Consider the following 21298-nt stretch of genomic DNA (forward strand, 5'->3'; position numbering starts at 1 on the left):
CCACCCAGTGACCGGGCAGGGTCCCCGCCCCTTGTAGGTGTGCCCTTCCCTCGAGGAGCTGGGGCAGGGGTGCCAGGAGAAGTGTCAGGCTCCCTGTGCAGGTGACGGGCCACAGGGGACCCCAGGAGCCACTGACACCCCACTGGGCTGGCCCTGGTTCTCAGAGGCCACCCTTGCCCATGTCTACAGCCCATCGCTCCATGAAGACCTCTGGGGTTTCCCAGCCCCTTCCTGAGTCCCATCCCCAGTGCCACCGCTCCAGAGCCTGTCCACACTATCAGGGCAGGAAGCCCCAGGATGCCCCAAAAAGGAGGGGCAGGCCCCTGGATCACATCCCACCCTTGGTCGGGGCTCATCCCTTTACTACCTGAGCAGTCCCCAGCCTTTCCCACCCTGGAGGTGCATTGGGCCTTCTGCTTCCGCTGCTTGGGGCACTGCGGGAGCAAGGCTGCAGGGCCTGATGCTGGTGAGGCACACACCTTCCCCCAGGTGGCCCTGTCCCCAGTAGCCCCACAGCCTGGGGTCCCCGTGCCCACCCCAGGGGCTTGCCTGGCCTCCAGGGCTGGGCAACTTGCCAGGGAACACCCTCCGTCCCCCAGCCATGGTTCCCCGCTGCCAGGACCACAGAAGCCTTGCCTCCTGCTCCAGGTGGGGCCAGGCCAGCAGCCTTCCCTGGGGACAGGGCCTTTGTGGGGAGGTATCGCAGCAGGTATTCTAACTCTCGAAGTCTGGCGGCTGGGAGGGGAGCCCCAGGCCCGGCGCAGGGGGCCGCTGAGGGGACGCCTCACAGCCGTCCTTGCACTTGCAGAAAGCATCCATTTAATAGAAGGTGCCGCACTGACCGTGCAAAACCTGTCCACCACGAGGGAGCCACCGCGGCCCCCGGGGTGACCGCTGCCTGGAGCCCCTCCCTCGATGAGGGGGCTCTGATCCCAAAGACAGCGCCAGCAGCCCAGCGGCTGGATTGTGCTTCAGATTGGTGTTAAAAGGGCATCTAACAGGCTGTGGAAAAGCACTGTTCTCCACCCAGTGCCCAGGGACGCTGCGGCTGGGAAGTTCAGTGTGAAATGCAGGGAAAGGCCCAAGTCACGGCTGCGGGAGCTCCAATGCGTCCAGGGCCCCTGGGGTGGGTGGGGGCTCCCAGCAGCCCACCTCCTTTCTCATGTGTCCTCGGGCTCCTGGCCAAGCTGCAGGACCCTCCTGTGCTTCTGATTTTCTCCTGGGCAGGGCTCCCTGCAGGCCAGCTGCCTAGTGCTGGAGCTCCCGCTGGCAGGGAAGCCCCTTGCAGCCCAACTGTGGCCCAGACCTTGGCAGTCTTGTGCCCAAGACCAGCTGGGACCCACAGAGTGGAGAACATGGGAGTGTGGGTGAGCCCCGAGGCCTAGATATGAAAACGTGGGCTGGGCGCGCGTGGTGCGGCACGGAGCAGCTCTCCTGTCCAGTGAGCTGGGTGTGTCTCCAGCCCCGGCATTGGTCCCGCACCCAGATGCCTGGTCACAAGTTTCGGTACATTTGTGTAGAGACACGGATTGCGTAGATTTGTAAAAACAGGTTAAAAAAGGCTTCCCGCCTGCAGCCTCCCCCTTGCCCCATGTGAGGTCTCTCTTGGTCACGTTCGGGAGCGGCCTCAGGTGGTGGCGGGCTGTGGGCAGGTCCCTGCGTGCTCATGCATCACGCCGCAGGCCGGCCATGTGGGGCAGCTCACAGCTGCGTCTCGCCGCGCGTCTCGGGGTTGCAGGAGGACAGCTTGTTGCTGCAGCTGCTCTTGCGGCTCTGGGAGCTGCTGGCCACGTGGGCCAGAGGGTCACAGCGGATGAGATACCTGCGGGCAGGGCGGGGGACCCTGGGTGTCAGTGCCACCCCCGTGCGGGGAAGCCAGCACGTGTGGCTGCGTGCCTGGCATGGGGGTGCAGGGCATGTCCACGCGGCTCAGGATGGGGCACTCACACAATGTCGTGGGGCTCCAGCCTCGTGTCAGGCGGGGGGTTGATGAGGACGTAGGACAAGGTGTTCTGGTGGTCATTCATCTCGTCTGCAAAGGAGGCAGGTCCCGGCCAGCGGTCACCACTCAGCCCGGTCCCACTTCCTCTCTCCCCGGCCCAGGGAAGCCAGGGGCTCTGGTCCAGCTATGGAACCTGCTCCCTTTTTCTGGTCATCCTGCCTGAGCCCCTTGACCTGGCAACTCCCCGACAGACACTTGTTCCTGGCACCAGGGCCCCGGCCTGCAGAGGCAGGGTCCACCCTGAGGGGCAGGGGCACTGGCTCCAGCCCACATGCCAGGGAGCTTGCTTAGCCTGAGTGCCCACCATCTCACAGCTGCGACTGCCCTGAACACAGGCACTGAGCGCGCTGTGCACCTGCCACCTGCATAGCCCAGTGGGCCCTGCACACACCTGTGCATGGACACACACCTGCACGTGCCGCCTGCACACATCCGTGGACACCTGTGACACCTGCAGCCAGCCACACACCCACACACGGACGCACACACCTGAGTACAGCCGCCCACCTACACCTGTGGACACCTGCGAGCATCTGCACACCTGCCAACACAACCCACCACACCTACCACAGGCACAAACCAGGGGACAGCGGTGTACACCTGCATACAGGCCACACACGCCACACGCCTCTATACACTTGCACTCACACCTAACCCAGCCCTCGGGCTTGTCCTGCCTCCAGTGCCCTGTGTCCCTGGCCCAGGCAGGCCAACCCCGCTCCTCTCACTCAACCACCTGCTTTGACTCATGTCCTCTATTTCCCAAACCCGCCCCTGTGAGTGTCAGTTCAGAGGGACCCCTTTGGCGCATGCAGGGCCTGTGAAGGGGACAGCCCGGTGTGCAGCTCCCTGGGTTGCTGTGGCATGTGACCCACAGGGGTAAGAGCGGGTTCTGGAGAAACAGCGGTCACCTCACAGCTATCTCCCTGGCCACCATGCTGCCAGCAGCCTGGGTCCTCTGGCAGGGAGACAAAGGCTGTGGCCTCAGTCTGCCCATCTAAGGAAGGGCACTTCCTGACCCAGGACGGCCACCAAAGGGACGGCCCTCCAGAGAGGTCATGCCCCAGGTGGCCTCTGCCACTGGCTCCTCCTGGTGGGAGTGTACAGGCTGGGGCCACTGGCAAGGGGACAGCACCCTCTGCAAAGCGGGGCCGCTGCCTTGAGCCAGCCGGGCTGGGGGGCTACGGCTCATCTGAGCTGGAGCGTTCAAGCCGCCTCAGCAGCAGGTGGGACACAGCAAGCTTCCGGGGCAGGAGCGGGTAGGCAGGCGGCGCACAGGTGGGCCTGGGGCGGTCTCCTGGCTCCCGGGCCCTCTGGCGGGAGCTGCGGCTGCTGGCTCGTGCCGGAGGCTGTGTGGGGAGGCCCCTTCAGGCCCCACGTACCCCACATGCATTTCCAGGGGTGGGGCAGTGCACAGTTGGGCACCTGGAATGTGCAGCAGCTGGGGACACAGGTGTGGTAGTGGGGAGGCAGCTCTTGGGGACCCTACATGGTGGACCACAGCCATCAGCCCCGGCCACACTGACAGGCGCGCCCAGTCGGACGATGTGAGTGGACAGGCTGGGGTCCGTGCAGGGCACCTCTGCTGAGAACTGGGAGCTTGCTTGCTCACTCACACCTGCTCTGCTGGGCCTCCCACCCTGGGCCTGATTCTCTCTGGGTGGATGGGCCATGGCGTCCTGACTGCAGTAGACTGGGCAGAGCCAGGCCCGGAGGTGCTTGTGGGGGCACAGGGCTGCAAGGTGGGGCCACAGCAGGGTGGGTGTGGCCACAGGAGAATGGGCCAGCTGTGCCCAGGGTGGTGCAGGGGCTGGTGAGGCCTCACCCTGCCTTCATCCTTTCATGCCCACCCGCATTCCAGGGCTCCTTGGGGGACGACGGCCTTGGGCGTCCCCCCGTCCTCTCGCTCCTTCCCAGTTTTCTCCTCTACAAATGGGGGTCACTGCAGCACCCCGCTCTGAGCAGCTGTCAGGAGGCGTCAGGGCTGGGGGCTCTGCAGGGCGTAGGGCCTCATGACACCCTCAGGGGGCTCCCTGCAGCCCTGGCTAATGGGTCACCTCCCCCAAGATCAGCCTTCCCTCTGGTTTTACACTTTGGCCCAGGCACCCTTCAGTGTCCACACACGGTGGGGCACTCGGCAGACACCACCCACTGCGTCCTGGTGACCCTGCAGGGGCGGCACCCCCACCAGGAGCCTCAGCGGGCATCAGGGAAGGGGGCGACAGAGCTGCCGTTCATGGAAGCCGCCAGATGCCAACTGGGGCTGACTGTGGGTCTTCCAGGGACACAGGTTGCGGAAGGAAAAGCACAAAGCGCCAGAGGTCGCCGACACCAGCCCCACAGCCCCGGGACCATGGAGGCACCGTGCCTGGGCCTGGGTCTGCCCCACAGCTCCCCCAAACTAATGCCTCCCTGGGACCAAGAGGCCTGTCAGCTCCCAGTCACCCTGGGGGCCTGAGCTCTTCTGAGGCCACAAGGAGCCTCCCCTAGGGAAGGAAGGGGTCTTGGCAGCGAGGCCTGTAGCCTGGACTCTGCTGGGCCCTTGGGGCAGGACATCGGATGCCCACCTGGCTGGGGCAGCCCAGGGAGTCTCTGGGAGGAGCGGGCCCATTCCCAGGCCACACCATGCCCTGCCACCAGGGGTACCCTGGCGTGGGACCATCCATCCAGATACTTCCCGAGGGAGGCCTGGGATGGGGGCCCAGGGTCCTTGGGTGCCTAGGGGACAGCTGCAGGCCAGGGTGGCCCACCCACACGGTCAGGGCAGCTGTGATGCAGGACTTAGCAGGAAAGGAAGCATGGGGTGGCCCAGGCACTGCCACAGGACTGGCGCCAACCATGGCCCTCCAGGCCAGTCTGTCACCAGCAGCTGCTGGGGAGGAGGGGTGGCTAAGGTCCCTGCCGTGGGATCTGGAAGCACCGAGGCCCTGCCTGCAGGGACCCTCTCTGGTGTCCTATCCGCCGGCCTGGCCAGGGTGGGGCGCACACCGGGCTGCCCGTGGCCGGAGCAGAATTACCTTGCAAATATCCCAGGTTTACCCGATTCATGACATCACTGGCTGTTAAATTTGCTACATCCTCTACGGAACACACAGGAAGAGGGACAGACAGAAACAGAGAGAGAGAGAGAGGTCAGCAAGCAGCACGCGGCCGGCGCGGCGGGGTGGGGGCAGCCAGCTGCAGCAGGACACGGGACCCCAGTGGCCGGCACTGGCCACCTGGGAAGCGGGTCTACAGTGAGCATCCGTTCCTTCTCTCCCAGCTCCAGGGATCGGCGGACTGGAATCTCCACCTGCCCACACTTGCTGTGGGGCTGGGAATACTGGACACTCCCTGGGAGCCTCAGTGTCAGCTCCCCCTGGAAAGGGTGACAGCACCCACCCAGGCAGGGACACTGGAGGGGACAAAAGGTAAATTGTGTAGCTGGGGTGTGGCAGGGACAGGGCTGGGATGGCCCTTATGTGTCACCTGTCCCCCAAACCCTGACTTGAGTCCCCCGCAGGCCCAGGGCTGCACAGCCAGTGGACAGCCTGGCCTGAGAGCCCCGGGCCAGCTGCTCCCACTTGGAAGGAGGCTCAGGGGCTCCGACCCAGGAGACAGGTGGCAGGAAGCATGTTGGGGATGGGGGGGGCAGGACAGAGCCAGGCCCAAGTGCTCACAGAGGCCCCAAGAGGAACCCAGCGCAGTTCAGAGCCTCAGCACAGCCCAGGGTGTGGACACGGCAGCGGCAGCAGCAGCGGGGTGCTGGGTGCCTCGGCCCCCGTGGACAGAGGCAGCGTCCAGAGGGAGGGAGGGCTGACCCATGACAGCCAGCCCAGCCACCCAGGCCTGTCCTCGGCTAAGCTCACAAACTTCTCCCCCAAGCAAGCAAGAGAGAGAGAAGGGGCAGCCTGGGCCTGCGGACGACAGTGACCATCCCCCTGACGGTTGTTCCCCCTCCCCCCACCGGACACACCCTGAGCGCTGAGTGCTGGGAGGGCTGGCGATGGAGGCCAGGTTCCCGGGCTCTCCCTGCCCTTGTCCTCCATAGGCACACAGCAGCCCCCGGGCTCCTGATGACCAGCAGGTCTGGCCCAAGGTGGCCCCTCTGTCCCCAACCGAAACCTGTGCCATCGCTGTTTTCAGGGAGCCCAGCCTGGCCCTCCCCACCCCACAGTCTCCTCCTCCTGCTCTGCCAGCTCCAGGTGGGGAAACCAAGGCCCCAGAGTGGGGGGTGAGCCCTCCCTTAGGGGGCTCAGCACCGCTTCAGGAGGTCCCGCATGCTCACACCCTGGAGGGCTCTGAGCAGCTGTGGCTCGTGTCTGCAGGCAGATAGACAGACAGCTGGGAGGTGGGGGCCATGGCGGGCGTCCATCTGTCCTTACCGTAGCCGGTGGTGGGCAGCCCCAGGTGCTTCATGCGGTTCTTGACCAGCTCCGACAGCTCCTGCCGCTCCGAGCGCTGGTGCAGGCTGAGCCGCTGCTGGCTGATCCATGCTGCCGCCGCCTTCCCCGTGTGCTTGGGACTCTTGCGGCTCAGCTTCCGGGCCCACTGCAGGCTCTTACGCCGCAGCAGAGGGTGCTCAGCTGGGTCGCCGCTGACCGAATGCCGGCCGTGGGTGCCGCCACTGCCACCACCGCTGCCACTGCCGGTCCCTGCCCGTGCACCCCAGTGACCCTTCACTTCCCGCGTGTCCTCGAAGTCCTCCACGCTCACTGAAATCTGGGAATGGCCAAGGTAGGAGGGGTGAGGCATGGAGACCGAGGGACCTGGAGTGGGGGCGCAGCTGGGGAGCCGTTGGCGGAGGTGGGGAGAAGGACAATCCCAGCCTCCTGTTGGGGGACCCCCAAGTCCATGGACATAAGTGCCTTCCTTCTCCTTCTAGAGGGGGGCCAGGCCGAGCTCCCTCCTGACCTCCGGACGCCCAGCTCGGCCTGGCTGCAGGCCTGTCCACAATGTGCTGGGGGGCGAGGGCAGCTCCCTCACCTCTGGGCCCTGCATGTCCCGATTTTGCCATGGAGGGTCACTGCCTCTCTGTGCCTCAGTTTCCCCACTTTGTGGGGCAGAAGAGCAAGGGTGGGGAACGTGGTGGGCTGGGAAGCACCAGGGCCTGTGCCTGGCTCTGTGAGCATGTGGGGCTCTAGGGGTGATGTGGGGAACCCCCCACTCAGCACCTTAAGAAGCAGGGGGCTGGGGCCATGGAGATCGGGCCAGAGCAGTAGGGGAGAGCAGGAACTCGCCATGATGGGGACACAGCATGACCTGCAGATGGCCCACGTGGCTGGGGATCCTGGGGAGCTTGGGTGTCCCTCCAGGGCCTCAGTTTCCCCATCTGCACACAGGCTGACGCCATGAGCCTCTGAGCTGCTCCGTGGCCAACACAGGCCGGTGCCGCCCAGGGCTCTGTGCCCCTCCCAGGCCTGGGGCGGGGGTCTGGGCTCAGGCAGGCCTCTGCAGATGCCGCAATGTTAAGTGCGTGGGGGTGGCTCACCTGGGCTCGAAGGTCGTGTGGCTGCAAAGGAAACCAGGGTCAACTTGGGTGCCTGGGGTGCTTCTGCCTGCCCCCAACACTGCCCGAGGCCCTTGTGGGATCAGTGGGCCAGGCCACCACTGCTGTTCCCGGAGGCCCAGGGGCCCCACCAGATGCCCCACATGGACTGAAACTACAAACGGGGATGGCCCGTCACCCAGAGAAGTGGGGGACTGCCCCGCTCCTCAGAGCCCCGCCTGCCTGCCCACCCGCGAACCTCTGAGGTGAAGACGTGGCTCTGGGTCCGGTAGATGCCGATGGGGATCTCGGCACTGGAGGAGCACAGCTTCTGGAAGAGGCGGCCGTAGGTGCCGATCCACAGGTCGTCCTCAGTAATTTTCATCTGAAAGGGTCGGGCGCCCTGAGCTGGGCTGGCGGTGAGCAGGCAAGTAGGTGGCGCCCGGTGCTGAGCCAGGGCGGCGACCAGCAGCCTCCTGGAGCAGCCCGCATGCCTGGCCCCGCCCTCACTTACAGCGCAGAGGTAGCCGGAGCCCGGCGTGGTGTCCAGCCCCAGCAGCAGCCTGGTGATGGAGATCATGTAGTCCTTCACGAAGGACTGCAGGAGGGGGCACAGTGAGGCCGACCGCCTCCTCCCGGAGACACGCCTGCCAGGCAGCCCCCCACGCTGGCACAAAAACGCCTCCCCCGCCCAGCCTGGGCACAGCTCAGCCAGCAGACGCAGCTGGGGGGCCTTGCCTGGCCTCAGTCCCTAATTCACTTGGTCATTTAGGTCAGAAGGGACCTGGGCGTGTCTTCTGGGAGAAGGACTGGAGACATTTAGAGGTGAGTCCCTGCCGTGCTTGGGCAGGGATGGGGCCCAGAGCCACCCAGTGTTGGTCAGCCTTCCCAGGGCCCAGGAAGGGGCGCTCAGAGCGGGCGTATCACTCAGACTGGGAACCGACACCGGCTGGGCCCCAGCAGGCACCATGGGCCCTCCCCGCGCGCGCCCCCGTACCTGGTACAGCAGTGTATCCAACATGCTGATGCTGAAGACACGGCCGGCGGCGAAGGGCAGGCGGAACATGAAGGCCAGGTTGGAGCCATTCTCCCGCTCCCTCTGCGGGAGAGGGAGGCTCAGCCAGGCAGCGCCGTGGCCAGAGGGGTGCACAGGTGTGTGGTAACCATGCGGCGTGCACTCATGTACATGAGCACACGTACCAGCAGAGCTGAGCACAGGCCTGAGCACCCAGCGGCGTGTCCCCACTGGCCACGCTGCAACCCGAGTAAGGATGCGGGGCTCCGGTGAGAAGTGGGGCCCAGGGGCATGACCCATGCAGCCACATGGGGTTCTGTGCTTGGCGTGATGCTCTGCTGTGGCCGCCCTGCCCTTCTGAGTGACCTTAGTGATTTGGTCTCGAACTGGAGTTCACAAGTGGAGTGTGGAGGGGCAGTGGAGGTGCCCACGAGCAGGGCCCAGTGCACCACGTGCAGACATGGTACCCCCGGCACTCTGCGAGCACTGTATCCGTGGATGTGCCGCCCATGGTGTCCAGCCAGGGCCTCTTCTGTGGCAACGTGCCTGCTCCCTGGTCTCACCCGGGGCACCCCGAGCGCGGCCCTCACCCTAACATGCGGCCCTGTCCCTCACTGTGGAAGGCGCTGCTGCCACTGGCCTGAGCAGGGACCTAGGTCAGCGAACATACCAGGGCGACACCTCCAGAGCTGGGGCCTGTGTCCCTGGTGGCTGGTTCCCGCATCCCTGGGCTCCACACCAGACCCACTGGAGCCCCGTCTCTGGTCTCTGAAGCCCCCAGCTGGAGGAGGGCAGGTGCCGGGCTTCCGCAGCCCTGCGGCCCAGGCCCTCCAGGCCCCGAACCTGACAGCGCAGACTGGGCACGGGGGGCGTGCTCACCTTCTCCAGTTTGGAAAGAGCCAGAGAGTAGCTGTCCTTGGCGCGGAACTGCATGAACCGCATGTTGGAAGGGTGGGTGAGCTCTGTGGTGATGCTGAGGCTGGGGAAGAGCCTGCGGGGCAGTCACAGGCGGGGTCAGGGGGTCCCAGGTCGCAGCCGTGGGCGGGGGGCAGAGGGGCCTGCCCGGGGCGCGCACCGGAACATGGTCTGCACGTTGACGATGGTCTTGGCGTCGGCCATGTAGTCCTCCTCGGCGCTCATGGTGCTCTCCTTGTCCACCACCACCAGGTTGTCCGCGTAGATGATGCCGCACTGCAGCAGGCTGTCCAGGCTGGCGGGAGAGCCACATGGCCAGGGGGCCTGGAGCCGCCCCGGGGTGTGCCCGGCCGCCAACCCTCCCCCCGGCCTCCCCACGCCCTGGGAGCAGGAGGATGAGGGCAGGGTCCCCCCACTTCTGTGGGTGGCCGCTGGGCGCCAGCCTTACTTGTCCACGGAGCCCTCCATGTAGTAGACCATGGGGAAGCAGCAGATGGCCTCCAGGAAGTGGGGGTCGGGCCTGTGGGGGCAGCAGGTCTTGTGGGCGGCTGTCCTGCTCGAAACCCCCTGCCCGTCCTAGGGCAGTGGGGTTGGGCAGGGCAGGGGCCCCAGGGCTCACAGGGACACGAGAAGCCAGGTGGGAGGAAGACAGACAGCTGCCGAGGGTCAGAGGGGGCAGAGGCCGCTCTCCAGTGACCAGGCTGGCACCTCACTTGTTGTCCAGCAGCAGCACGATGGGGTTCAGCTCCTTGCGGGACCGGTAGTAGGCCCGCAGCGGCACGATGAAGTTGTACAGCCCGTTGCCCGCCGTCTCGGCCGAGACGATGATGAGCTTGTTCTTGAAGCCGTAGGCCTTGGCGTCTTCGAAGCTGTTGTGCTTGCAGCCCTTCGGGGGAGGGGCCGAGCTCACAACAGCGTCCTGGCTGGGCCAGGACCCCGGACCCCAGGGGACGGAGCCCGGGACTCGGGCGGTCAGCCCCTCGGCCCGAGGGAGCCTCCCACGCCACCAAACCCCCGTCCTCCCCTGCACGTGCTGCTCTGCGTCAGCCAGCCCCCCACACCCCACAGCCATGTCAGGGAGGCGTGTGTGTGGACTCGAGGTCTCAGCAGACGCAGAAATGAACATGTGCGGGGTGAGTGTTTGTGTGTGTGTCCACGTTTTCTAGCTCAGTCCAGTGAGAGGCCCAGGTGCAGCCACCCCCCAAAGTGTCATTTCCACTTGAGGGAGAGGGGGCTTCTTGGAGGAGAGGTTGGTTCCAGGGTGGGGTGGGCAGCACGGGGTGCCCCGAGGGTGGCAGCCCCTGTGGGGTAGACCCTGATGCTAGCCTGAAGGGCCCGCCAGCAAAACTGGGCAAGCCAGGGTGTTGGCATCAACGCCGGCAGAGACGGCTGACAGCGGTCAGGAGTCCACGTGACCCCCACCGGGCGGGGTCTCTGCATGGCAGGCCTTCACAGGTGAGCAAGGGGGGCTGTGGGTTAGTGAGCCAGCACCTGACACGACCCCCCTGATGGCGGCAGTTCCGGGGGACCGGTGAGTCACCTAGCTCCACGTCCGTCCCCTCAGTGACCCACAAACTGCAAAGGCAGAGCCTGGCCGGGCCCCTGGGGCCATGTGGCTGAGCTGGCCTCACCAAGGAGGCCTCCAGAAGGACACACGTCACCTCGGGCATCCCTGCCCCTAGCGCACACGCTGTCTTCTCTCGTGAACACATTCGCAAACCTGCCTGTGCTTTGAAAAACCCCAAAAGACCCGAGGGAGGGCAAGGAGGCTCCGGATCGAGGGGGACAGTGTCACCACCCAGGACAGGGAGAGCTACTAGGACAACAGCCCACCTGGAGGATGGCCCGCAGCCCAGACACCCGTGTCCTGACTCTGTTGAGCGACCAGGTACAAGAGGGGCGTCTGGGGACAACAGACCTCTAACATGGAAATAGGCCAGGGGGACAGGAGAGCAGCTGGCAAGAGAGCCAGGCTGCAAGTCAGCGTGCGGGTCAAGGACGTCCGTCCTGCTCACTGCGCCCCGGCAATCATGTCAGAGCGCAGTGACCCGGAGCCAGCTGGGCCTCAACTCACCTTGTCCAGCCGCAGGCAGCAGAAGGGGGCCCTCACGGGCAGCAGGTGGCACAGCGTGGGGGAACTGCCGATGTAGGGTGAGTTGGGGGGGTAGCCCTTCACATACCTGGGGTGGGACACGGAGCCTCAGACTGGTCAGCACCCCCCACAACCCCAGGCCACCAGCCCTACCATGCCCTCTCGCCCAGCGGGAGTGACCACCCGGGGGAGCCAGGCCCTAGGTCACCCCCTCCCCGATGCCCCCAGCTCCATCCCCACCCCCAGGCAGGTCTGTCCTCACATATTCCACCCCAGCGGCAAAGGCCAGGAGCAGACACGGGCGGTGGTGAGGGATGGGCAGTTGGGCCGGTGGCAGACCATGGCCCTGTCTGTCCCGCCCGAGGCCAAGTGGCCAAGAGTTGCTGACGACAGGTGGGACAGCAGGAAGGACAGTGAGAAGACGTGGCCCCAAACCCACGGCAAGATGACAGCTCAGAATGGGCCACTGGCCTCCAGGCCTGGAAGGCACATCGCTGAGGGCTCCTTCTCCATGACCCTCTGCAGGCCACACTGAGGGAAGACCCCCAGGGGACCGTGGTGTTTGGGTGCAGGGGTCCCCAGAAGGTTCCATCTGCTGAAAAAGGTCTCCCTTGACGCTGTTTGGAAGCCCTGATTCAGAACGCGGGCCACCACCCATCAGAGCCTGGGGACTTGGCCCGCTGGCCCTGCCTCTTCCAGGGCGTCTTGCACTCACAGGGACATGTCCCTCCGCTAGGTCCACTCTGTCCCCCATGGGCCACACTCACTCCACCACAGACAGCCCCTCGTCCTCCGAGGGTGTCATCTCGTCCTCTGACTGGTCGCTCAGCAGGTCGCAGGGCAACAGGGCTGAGCTGTCGGCCAGCTCCAGGACAGGCGCGATGCTGGGCCGCCGGCTGCCTGAGCCATTCTCTGTGGGCAGCGCCAGCTTGCCACCCTCGCTGCCCTGGGCTGGCGGGCACTCTGTGTTCTGGAGGTCCATGGCCACAGTCCCTGGAACAGAGCAGTGACTTGGCTGGCACCCCCTCCCCGGGCTCTCCGTGGGGAAGCGGTTTCCACGGGAGGTGGACACGGTGTGCTCCCAAGACCGGGGTCCTGTCCGGTGGCAGCACCCAATGGGAGTCTGGCACCTGAGCCACCTTTTCCCCCAATGGCCCTGACGTTGGGTGGCCTCATCCGGGCAGGCACTTGACATGGATGCAGACCAAGTGCCCGCAGGAGGCAGGGCGGCCCCCGTGGACAGACGCAGACACTGAGGCCTAAGCCCTGGGAGGGCTGGGTCCGGGGCGGGGTCATCTGGCCCTCCCACCTGGCCCAGAGCAGGGTCGCCCGGGGAGCACTGGCGGGTGCCGGGCCCAGGTGAGGGCCTCACCCACAGAGGCGATGATGCTGTGCACCGGCAAGTGGGAGGAGCCCTGGCCCCGCCCCGGCCCCACAAGGCCCCGCCTCCGAGTCTCCTCCTGCTTGAAGGTGAAGGCGGAGTTCTCCTCCTTGGTGATGTTGATGTAGAAGCAGGTGTCGGAGGCCGCCAGCGTGTGCCGGGGCCCCGGGTTCAGCAGGATGCTCTTGTTGTCCTCTCGCTTCAGCCCGATGAGGCACACGCCGTACCTGGGGGAGGGGTGTGGCTCGACGGAGCCCCCTACACCGTGGGGAGGGCGTGGCTCAATGGGGCCCCACCCAGGGACACACATACTCTGCTCTGTGGGACCAGGTCTTAGGAGGCCAGGGTTTGGGGGCCGTTTGGGGTGAGACCTTTGGCAGAGCCCATCCCCTCAGGTGTGGGACGCGCCCCTGCACACTTGACCCAATGACCCAAGGTCAGAAAGGGGAAGCCAAGTGGCGGGGCAGACTGGGGCTTTTGCGGATTCTGACGTCTGCCCCCGAGGCTCTGCCCTGACCTGGACCGAGTGGGGGTGATGGAGCCCATGCCCCCCAGGGCGCCTACTTCTTGTGTGCGTGGAAGGCAGCATAGGTGAAGCTCTTGCCCTGGTACTCGCGGAAGAACTTGCTGTCGCCCATGCGCACGTGGTACACCTCGTTGCCCGAGCAGCGCCCGTACATGCGTTGCCACTGTTCCGGGGACTCCTGGCCTTCCCTGGGCGGGCGGGCAGGGACGACACCTCCATGGCTGCCCCTCCGCCCACGTCAGCTGCTGACGGGGTGGGCGGAGCCAGCAAGGCCAGCTGGACCCTGACCCCTCCCTGTCCGGCTGAGCCTGGGGGTAGCCTGAAGGGTTACTTGGCCAGTTTTAAACAGCCATAAACACCAGGGTCTGATTTTTAGGGGTTACCACTTGGCTGCTCAGAGTCCCCAAAACCCACTTCCTGATTGGGCCGAACATCTCAGCTGGGCCCACACGCGTGATCCCCCCACCCCAGCATCCAGCACCCTGGACAGGACCTCTGCCTGCTGCGCACGCCCCCCTCCGTGGCAGGGCTTCTCACCCCGGCGCCCCTCGTCCCGGTCTTCCCCGCGAGGCGCAGGGCTGGGGGACACTCACTGGCCGCGGGACGTGTGCACCAGCAGGGTGATGAGGGTGGACGTGGCGGGGCAGATGCAGTTCAGGGCCAGCATGGCATACTTGCACTCCTCCTCACACACCACGTGGTCTGCGGGCGGGACGGCCAGCGCTGGCCCGGCGCACCTCACTTACCCGCCCCCAGGTGGCCAGCTCAGCAGCTACACCTGCCCTCTCCCGCCCTTGGCTTCTGCCCTCACTGCCCCCGGCCTCCTGGGGCAGGACCAGCGTCCCCAATAGCCAGACCTGCACGGGGGCCCCCTCCACCCACCCCTGGAGAGGGTGGCACGCCTGCTGCCCCCAGCTGTGTCTCCTCGTGCCCCTGGCCTGTGCTGCAGCTGCCCAGCCCAGGAGGAGCGCCCTCACCTGTGCGCACGTGTGGCCCCAGGCGTATGTACCTGCGAACTTGACATGAAACTTGTTCTCCGGCTTCAGGATCTGCACATACAGGGGGCAGTTGGGGGCAAAGTCCTTCACAGCCCAGGCTCGCAGGATGGTCTGGTGATCCTGGGGGCGGGGAGGGTGTGGTCAGTACTGGGGTGCTGCAGTGTGGGCTCCGGGCTGGTGCCAGCAGCACTCACCGCCGCAGTGCGGTCCACCTCATTGCGGCTGCTGAGGATGAAGCAGGCCTCCCCGTTGTCCATCCTGCAAAGCACAGAGCCGAGTGCTGCCTGGACGCTGTTCACTGTGTGGGGGTTTGTCCCCTGTGCTCCGACTGACCCGGTGGGGCCGGGGCATGGCAGGAAGGGGCACATTTGTCGGCAGAGATGCTGGACCCTGACTGCCGGCCTGTCCGTCCCGGGATGAGCTGCCCAAGGTCTGGGGACCTGTGACCAGTTCCACTCCCCTCCCACCCGAGGACCCCTGGCTCCAGAAGGGGTGTTGCAGCCCCCGTCCACACATGCCCAGGACAGGGGAGGTTGGAGACCTGGCCCTCCCCATTCCATCGCCCTGGAACCCGCCAGTCCCCAGCTTGTCCCCGCCTCTCTCCACCTCTTGGGACTAGAACTGGGCAGTGGGTCACCAGAGAGGCTGTGTCCCTGGCCACCACCAGCTGTGGGCCAAAGGCTCCATTCCTGTCCCCAGTTTTATAGGTGAGATGGCGGGGTCCAGGGCTCAGGGGGTGGCCTGCCCTGAACCCTGGCACAGCCCAGGCTTCACCATGAACACATAGCCATCTCTGGGAATGAAACTGTGATGGGGGGCTCCTGGGTGTTCCAGAACGTGCGCAGGCACATTCTGGAAAGTTCCATTTAAGAGCTCAGTCTTCTTACCTCAAGTCACCCTGTCAGCTTGTCTTTTAGAAGAACCCACCCACACGCATGTCTCCCCCTCAGGCACAGCGGTGTCGGTCCCAGCCCTTCCTCTCTGAGCCTCTCCTAGAACCTGGAGGAGACTGGCCCCGACATGGGGGGGCCAGGGCCAGGCCGTTTGGGAAGGCCAAACCGCTGGGCAGGGGAGCCGAGGCCGGGCGGGCTTGCGGCCACTCTGTGGTGGGGCTCACTTGGCTCGCATGAGGTCCTGGTCCTTGAGCGCGGAGCCCTGGAGGTAGATGACCCGCTGGGACCACAGGGGTATCTGCAGGACCCTCCGGACCTGGATGTCCATCTCGGTAGGGCACAGGATGACCACGTAATAGTCCTGCCGGGGGTGGGTGGTGGCGTTGAGCCCGCCCCTGCCCGCATCAGGGATCCCCAGACACACCCCGTGGCCTGGGGTCTACCCCGCGGGGGCGGGCTGTGGGGCGGGGCCTCACCTGCAGCCGGGGGTGGGCATAGAACTCATTCAGGAAGTCCATGAGCAGGTCGATCTTGAGGGAGCTGACGCACAGGATCACGTGCTTCTCCGTCTGGGCCCGGTGGCGGCTGTAGTTGCCTCCCGACTTCTGCCGCTCCATCCACAGGTACACCAGCTCCTCAAACTGCGGGCAGGAGCGGGTGAGGGCCAGGTGGCCTGGGCTCGGGGCTGCAAGGGCCCCCGTGAGGCACCTGGGGCCCGGCTGTGGGGTGATGGTGATGTCAGAGCGGGGCCTTGTCCCTGTGGGAGCAGCAGATGGGAGACCCCCCGATGGCACAGGGTGGGGCAGGCGGCCAGCGGCTGAAGCAGACACGAGGGGAAGAGGGAGGCTGGGCAGAGGCCTCAGCAGGACGGAGAGGGCGGTCCACGCAGAGGCAGGGCGGCTGCTGCAGTTGGCATGGGGGTAGCAAGAGCCACGGCATGTCCAGGGCCGGGCCCCAGAGGCCACGTGGCCATTCGTGGACGAAGAAGGCTGCGCGGGGACATCCAAGTATAGTCTAAGAGACGGTTGGGCCTCCGTCAGCGCCCAGGGCCCATTTTGGAGACACATGAATGTGTCAGGAAATCCTCAGCCACAGAGTTAAGAATCCAGACTCTGGGGTGGAAGGGACGCTTTCAGGACTTGGTTACCAGCAAGTGGGCTCCTTGAGGCTACAGGTCTGGGTACACCGTCTACCTGGCCCACACCTCCTGGGTGCAAGCTTCGGGGGCTGGGAGCCGTTTTAAGTTAGGAAGAGGGCAGGCGTGGAGAAGTACGCAGGCGGAGCTGGGCGCTGGCTCCCCAGGGCCTCTGTCCACAGTCTCCCTGACCCCACGTCTGCAGTGGGAGGGCCCTGTGAGGGCAGGTGGTGGCCCTGGGCTGGAGGGTGGTGGGGAGGACGGGAGGGTGGAGCGCAGGGCTTCCGGGGGAGGGAGGGGTGGCGCAGCAGCCTTAAGGGCGCTCCTCAGCTCCAGTGTTGCCGGGGGCAGCATGCAGAGGCCTTCCTGCTGTGAAAGCAGCTGTACTCTGGACAAGGGGGACATGGGAGGGCGGGGGCGGGCCGGGGCTAGGGGCTCGCCTGGGATAAGCTCAGGGTCAGCAGAAGACCCGCCATCCTCCACATCCCAGGAGTTGACCAGCTGGCCCCCTCTCCAGGCCTCCCGTTTTCATACCTAAGCACAGGTGGGGCTAGGCTAGGGTCCCTGCCCACTTCCTGCAGCTCAGCTAGCAGACTGGCCTTGGAGACAGGTGACAGGGAGGCAGTGGCTAGCAGCTGCACCCCCTGTGCTCCTGAGCACTGCCGCTGCACGGGCTGAGGCTCCTGACTCCCAGCCCTGGGGACACCCTGTCAGCCCCTCCTGCTCCGCACTCGCCGGATCCCAGGAGGTTCCCGGCCCTACGGTCTGGGCCGCTGCCCCTGTCACTGGGACACAGAGTGCGCACCTGCAGCGGGAGCACCACGAGGGCCACGCAGATCATGATGACCACCAGCAGCTGGGACGGCCAGATCTTGGGTGTCACATCGCCGTAGCCCACGGTGGAGAAGGTGACGATGCAGAAGTAGAAGGATGTCAGGAGGGACAGGTTCTCGCCCGCGCGCTCCAGGTGCTGGATACCACAGGTCCTGCGGGTGTGGGCTGTCAGGGGCTACGGCCGGGCCTCGGCCGCCTTAGAGCTCCCAGGCGGTGCTCTGCCTGCCCACGGGGCCTCATGTCACCCAGACACTCTGTGTATGTCCTGGATCACCCGGGACACAGGGCTGAGCCCAGGACCCCAGTGGCTGACAGCCCGACCCCTGAGTCAGCTGTTTCCCACCCAAGCCGAGGCCCCGTGTAATTCACCAGGAGCGTGGACACTGAGCTGCCCGGGTTCTGTGTGGAAGTGAGGGTCAGTGGAGGCAGTGTGGCCCCCAGGGCGGGAGCCCTGCGGGCCACCCCAGCTCTCAAGGCCTCATCCTCACTCAGGAGGTCAGCCCCCATGTGGCTCAACCTGGACAGTCCTTCCCACGCTCAACCCCAAGTCCAGACCACACACCGGGAGGTGTGAACACCAGGCCTGGGGCCACAGCACACGCTACGGGGCAGCACACAGCAGTGCTCAGGGACCCCACCCCGGGGTGTGCGGTGGACTGGCTGCTGGGAGGGGTGGGCCGAATCCACCCTGTGGATGCCCCGTCTGGCTCTGCTGAGGTCCGCGTGTGTTGGGGGTGTGGGGAGTGAGGAAGGGGAAGCAGGAAGTGCATGGCCTTCCAGGACCGTGGAGCCGGCCCCTCGACCTTGTTGGGGGGATGGGAGCGGTGACCAGCACGGGCAGACAGGAGGTGGCGCCCCCTATCCCCCACCCCATACTCCAGCTGCTCCCAGACCTCGCTCGCAGCTGAGCCTCAAGCCAAAGGGCCCCTGCCCAGCTAAGGGCCAGGCCCGGCTACTATGCCATTCCCCAGGCACTGTCCAAGAGACCAGAGTGGGGTCTCCCTGGCCCCAGAGGAGCTGGGGGCTCCAAGCTGCCTTTCTGACCTCTTGGTCAGTCAGGGGCCCCGCTGTGCCCGAGGAGGGGGGCCTCTCGGGGGCGGCGGCCTCACCCCGTGAAGAGCAGGCACAGCAGGGTGCAGAAGAGGATCAGGACCTGGTTAAACATGGCCGACTGTGTCCGCAGGATGGCACGGTGGAAGTCATTCTGTGGGACCAGGCGGGGCGGCGGCAGGGCTGGGACCCGCCCCCGAGCCCCCAGGGCCCCTGGGTGGGGAGTGAGGGCTGGGGCCCAGGGGTGGAAAGTCCCCCCACAGGACAGGGGCCAGCACAGAGCGCTGCACTGCCCTGCACAGTGAGGGTCAGGGAGAGCCAGGGGCCCGCGGGGCGGGTGGGGCACACAGTCCCCACTGCCTGCTGACATCCCTGGGACAGCAGAGGGTCTGCCAGGGCCCCAGTCTGTGGGGGCCCAGGACACGGGGTCCTGGTTTGTGCCCCCCACCCGGCACCTCCCTCTCATCCCTTCAGGGTCAGGAAGGGTGGGTCTCTTTAGGGTGACAGAGGTGCTGCGTCTGGGGGGCGGCAGGACTCGGGGTGGGTGGGGGCGGGGCCAGGCAGGAGGGCGGGGCTCACGATCATGTTCTCCAGCGCGTGCTTGGCCAGCCAGCAGTTCAGGAACACAGGGATGAACAGGTTCCGCAGCGGCGCCCAGAAAATCTGCGGGGGAGACGGGTCAGGGGCGGGGGCCAGGGGCGTCCCGCTCCTCAGCTAGTGGCTCACCCACCGTGATGATGAAGGGCAGCGTGTTGATCATCTCCAGGACGAAGGACACGCGGAAGATCTGCTCCCAGATGTTGCCCTAGGAGCCCAGCAGGCCAGGTGGGGAGAGAGACCAGCCGGAGGTCAGGGGTGGGGCTGGGTCGGGGGCTCAGAGAGGGCCGGGTGGGTGGGCACTCACTTTGTAGCTGAGGTAAATGAGCAGCATGGTCTCCAGGAAGCTGATTATGGCCACGGTGACCTGTGGAGTGAAAGGGGCCTTAGAGGGGGAAGGGGAGGGCAAGGGGAGGGCAGGGGGAGGCAGTGCCCACCCCCTCACCTGGATCGCCCACAGGGCCATCTTCCTCTCCACCCACAGGATTGGTGCCCTGGGGAGAGACAGAGGTGAGTGGGGCTCCAGGGCAGAGGCCTCCAGGGAGGTGCCCGAGCTGCCCAGCAGGAGGCAGGGCTGCAGGTTCTGAGCCCTCAGGCGGCCCCTGTGGCCTCTCTCTCTGGCCCTGGGGACAGAGCTCCTACACTTGTCGCTGAGGGGCGGGGCTGACCTCAGTTTCCCTCCAGGGCTACCGTGAGGTCAAGTGACTTGGGAGGGACGTCCACACCCAACACTGGTAGCTGTCAGGGTGGAAGGACCAGGGCTTCCCTGGAGGCTTGGGAGGGGTGGGGGAGGGGCAGGAGCCCGAGGGGGTGTCAGAATGACACGCAGATGTGCACCACTGGGGCATGGACAAGCCCTGGAGACGCGTCCTCTCCTCGGGACCAGGGTCCGCAGTCACTCAGGGTCACACTTCCAGGTGACGGAGTGGGCCACCGCTTTCCTCACTCTCGGGTAGACCCCTGAATCTCTAGTCCCTCCCTCCTCCCCCCACCACCTGTGAGTCTCTCAGAGGGGTCTGGGCCCGCTCAGGGTGACCATCCAGCTCCTAAGTTGCCCATGGACTCGGGGTGCCCTGCAGGGACACCCCATGCTGCCCCCCACCACTGTCCCAGAGTCAGGCGAACGTGTCCTCAGGGAACCCAAGGGCTCACAGGCTGAGGCTGGGGACCCGCCCTGGACCTCTGTCCCTCCCACTCCCACCACCAGCCGCAGGCCACCCAGAGAGCTGGCCGTGACCCTGGACTCACCAGTTGATCTCAGAGGACGACTCATTGAAGGTGAACTTCTGCTTCGGGCAGCCCCAGCTGGGGAGACAGAGCTGGCCTGGCCACAGCCCCTCCCAGCACCGCCCCAGAGGGACCCTGCCCGGGGCTGCCGAGGGCTCAGGGAGGGTTGGGGGCACCTTCTCTCCACCCACAGCCAACACCCTGCTTCTTGGAAGGGCATCTGAGGCAGCTGGAAGGGTCTATAATGAGGTGGGCGGGCAAAACGAGGAGGACATGCCCACTGGGAGGTGAGAAGTGCCCAGGAGAGAACTGGGATTCCACCTGCTCTCCCAGCACCCTGCCGGGCGGACAGACCACCAGAGGCAGAGGTGCCGCCATGGAGGCTGGGCCATGTCCGAGGGGGAGGGCAAAGTGGCTCCCACAGTGCTGGCACTAAGAGGGCCTCTCTAAGTCACTCCCAAAGAGGGACTCCCCACCCAGGTGCCCGCTCACAGGCAGGGGGCATGGGGGATATGCTAGCTCTGCCCCAGGCCTTAACCCACACTGGGCACTGACCTCACTCTCCCAGAGCCCACCGTGACAAGCAGCTCCCACCCTTTTCTCCCAATGAGCTGCTTCCTCTGAGCCTTACTGTAGCCATTGTGGATGGCCACCCACTACCCACTCACCACCCATCCATCCACCATCCATCCACCATCCATCCATCCACCATCCACCCTACCGCATCTGCCAGCCCCTCACCAGCCATTCAGCCCCCCACCACCATGTGCCAGGTGCTATGCGATGACAACAGCCCTGTCCCCATGGGGACGTGGGGCCAGGTGCCCAGGAGCCTCTGGGAGTTGGGGAAGTGGGATGAACCCAGGAGAGTGGGGTGAGTCAGCCGGCGCCTGCAGTTTCCCTTCCAAAACCACCTCGGTGGGACCTGCCCTCCCCACTGGGATGAAGACCCTCGTTCTCAGTGGAGAGTAAAAGGCCTTCTTCCCAGCTCCGCCCCAGGAGCCCAAGGCCTGGCCCCATCCTCCAGGGAAGAGGCGGGAAGAGGACACCCTGAGGAGCTGGCCAGAGAAGCGTCCCCCAAGTGACAGTGCTCACCAGGCCACTGACCTCGGGGCCTCAGCACGAGCGCTCACCCTCGTGGGGGGGCAGCGAGGGTGTGAGGCGTG

General features: G+C 65.8%; 1 protein-coding gene across 1 annotated transcript in view; it reads right to left on the reverse strand.

Annotated features, from left to right (window-relative positions):
- Nucleotides 1–819: 819 nt before the first annotated feature.
- Nucleotides 820–21298, reverse strand: part of KCNT1 (potassium sodium-activated channel subfamily T member 1) — a 31246-nt gene continuing 10767 nt past the window's right edge. The window contains exons 4-31 of the mRNA XM_053915361.2: nt 20154–20210; nt 19351–19399; nt 19213–19272; nt 19039–19113; nt 18888–18971; nt 18368–18462; nt 17230–17410; nt 15766–15930; nt 15514–15650; nt 14591–14654; nt 14408–14516; nt 13992–14100; nt 13437–13586; nt 12864–13099; nt 12259–12484; nt 11474–11579; nt 10113–10285; nt 9848–9919; nt 9560–9694; nt 9364–9475; nt 8467–8568; nt 7984–8067; nt 7729–7854; nt 7473–7493; nt 6367–6703; nt 5020–5082; nt 1948–2032; nt 820–1822 (exon numbers count right to left, since the gene is read on the reverse strand). Coding sequence (XP_053771336.1) covers nt 1702–1822; nt 1948–2032; nt 5020–5082; nt 6367–6703; nt 7473–7493; nt 7729–7854; nt 7984–8067; nt 8467–8568; nt 9364–9475; nt 9560–9694; nt 9848–9919; nt 10113–10285; nt 11474–11579; nt 12259–12484; nt 12864–13099; nt 13437–13586; nt 13992–14100; nt 14408–14516; nt 14591–14654; nt 15514–15650; nt 15766–15930; nt 17230–17410; nt 18368–18462; nt 18888–18971; nt 19039–19113; nt 19213–19272; nt 19351–19399; nt 20154–20210 — 3334 coding nt within the window. The 3' untranslated portion in view covers nt 820–1701. The remainder of the gene's footprint in view (nt 1823–1947; nt 2033–5019; nt 5083–6366; nt 6704–7472; nt 7494–7728; nt 7855–7983; nt 8068–8466; nt 8569–9363; nt 9476–9559; nt 9695–9847; nt 9920–10112; nt 10286–11473; nt 11580–12258; nt 12485–12863; nt 13100–13436; nt 13587–13991; nt 14101–14407; nt 14517–14590; nt 14655–15513; nt 15651–15765; nt 15931–17229; nt 17411–18367; nt 18463–18887; nt 18972–19038; nt 19114–19212; nt 19273–19350; nt 19400–20153; nt 20211–21298) is intronic.

The sequence above is a fragment of the Desmodus rotundus genome, chromosome 1 (assembly GCF_022682495.2).
Source record: "Desmodus rotundus isolate HL8 chromosome 1, HLdesRot8A.1, whole genome shotgun sequence".
Lineage (NCBI taxonomy): Eukaryota > Metazoa > Chordata > Mammalia > Chiroptera > Phyllostomidae > Desmodus > Desmodus rotundus.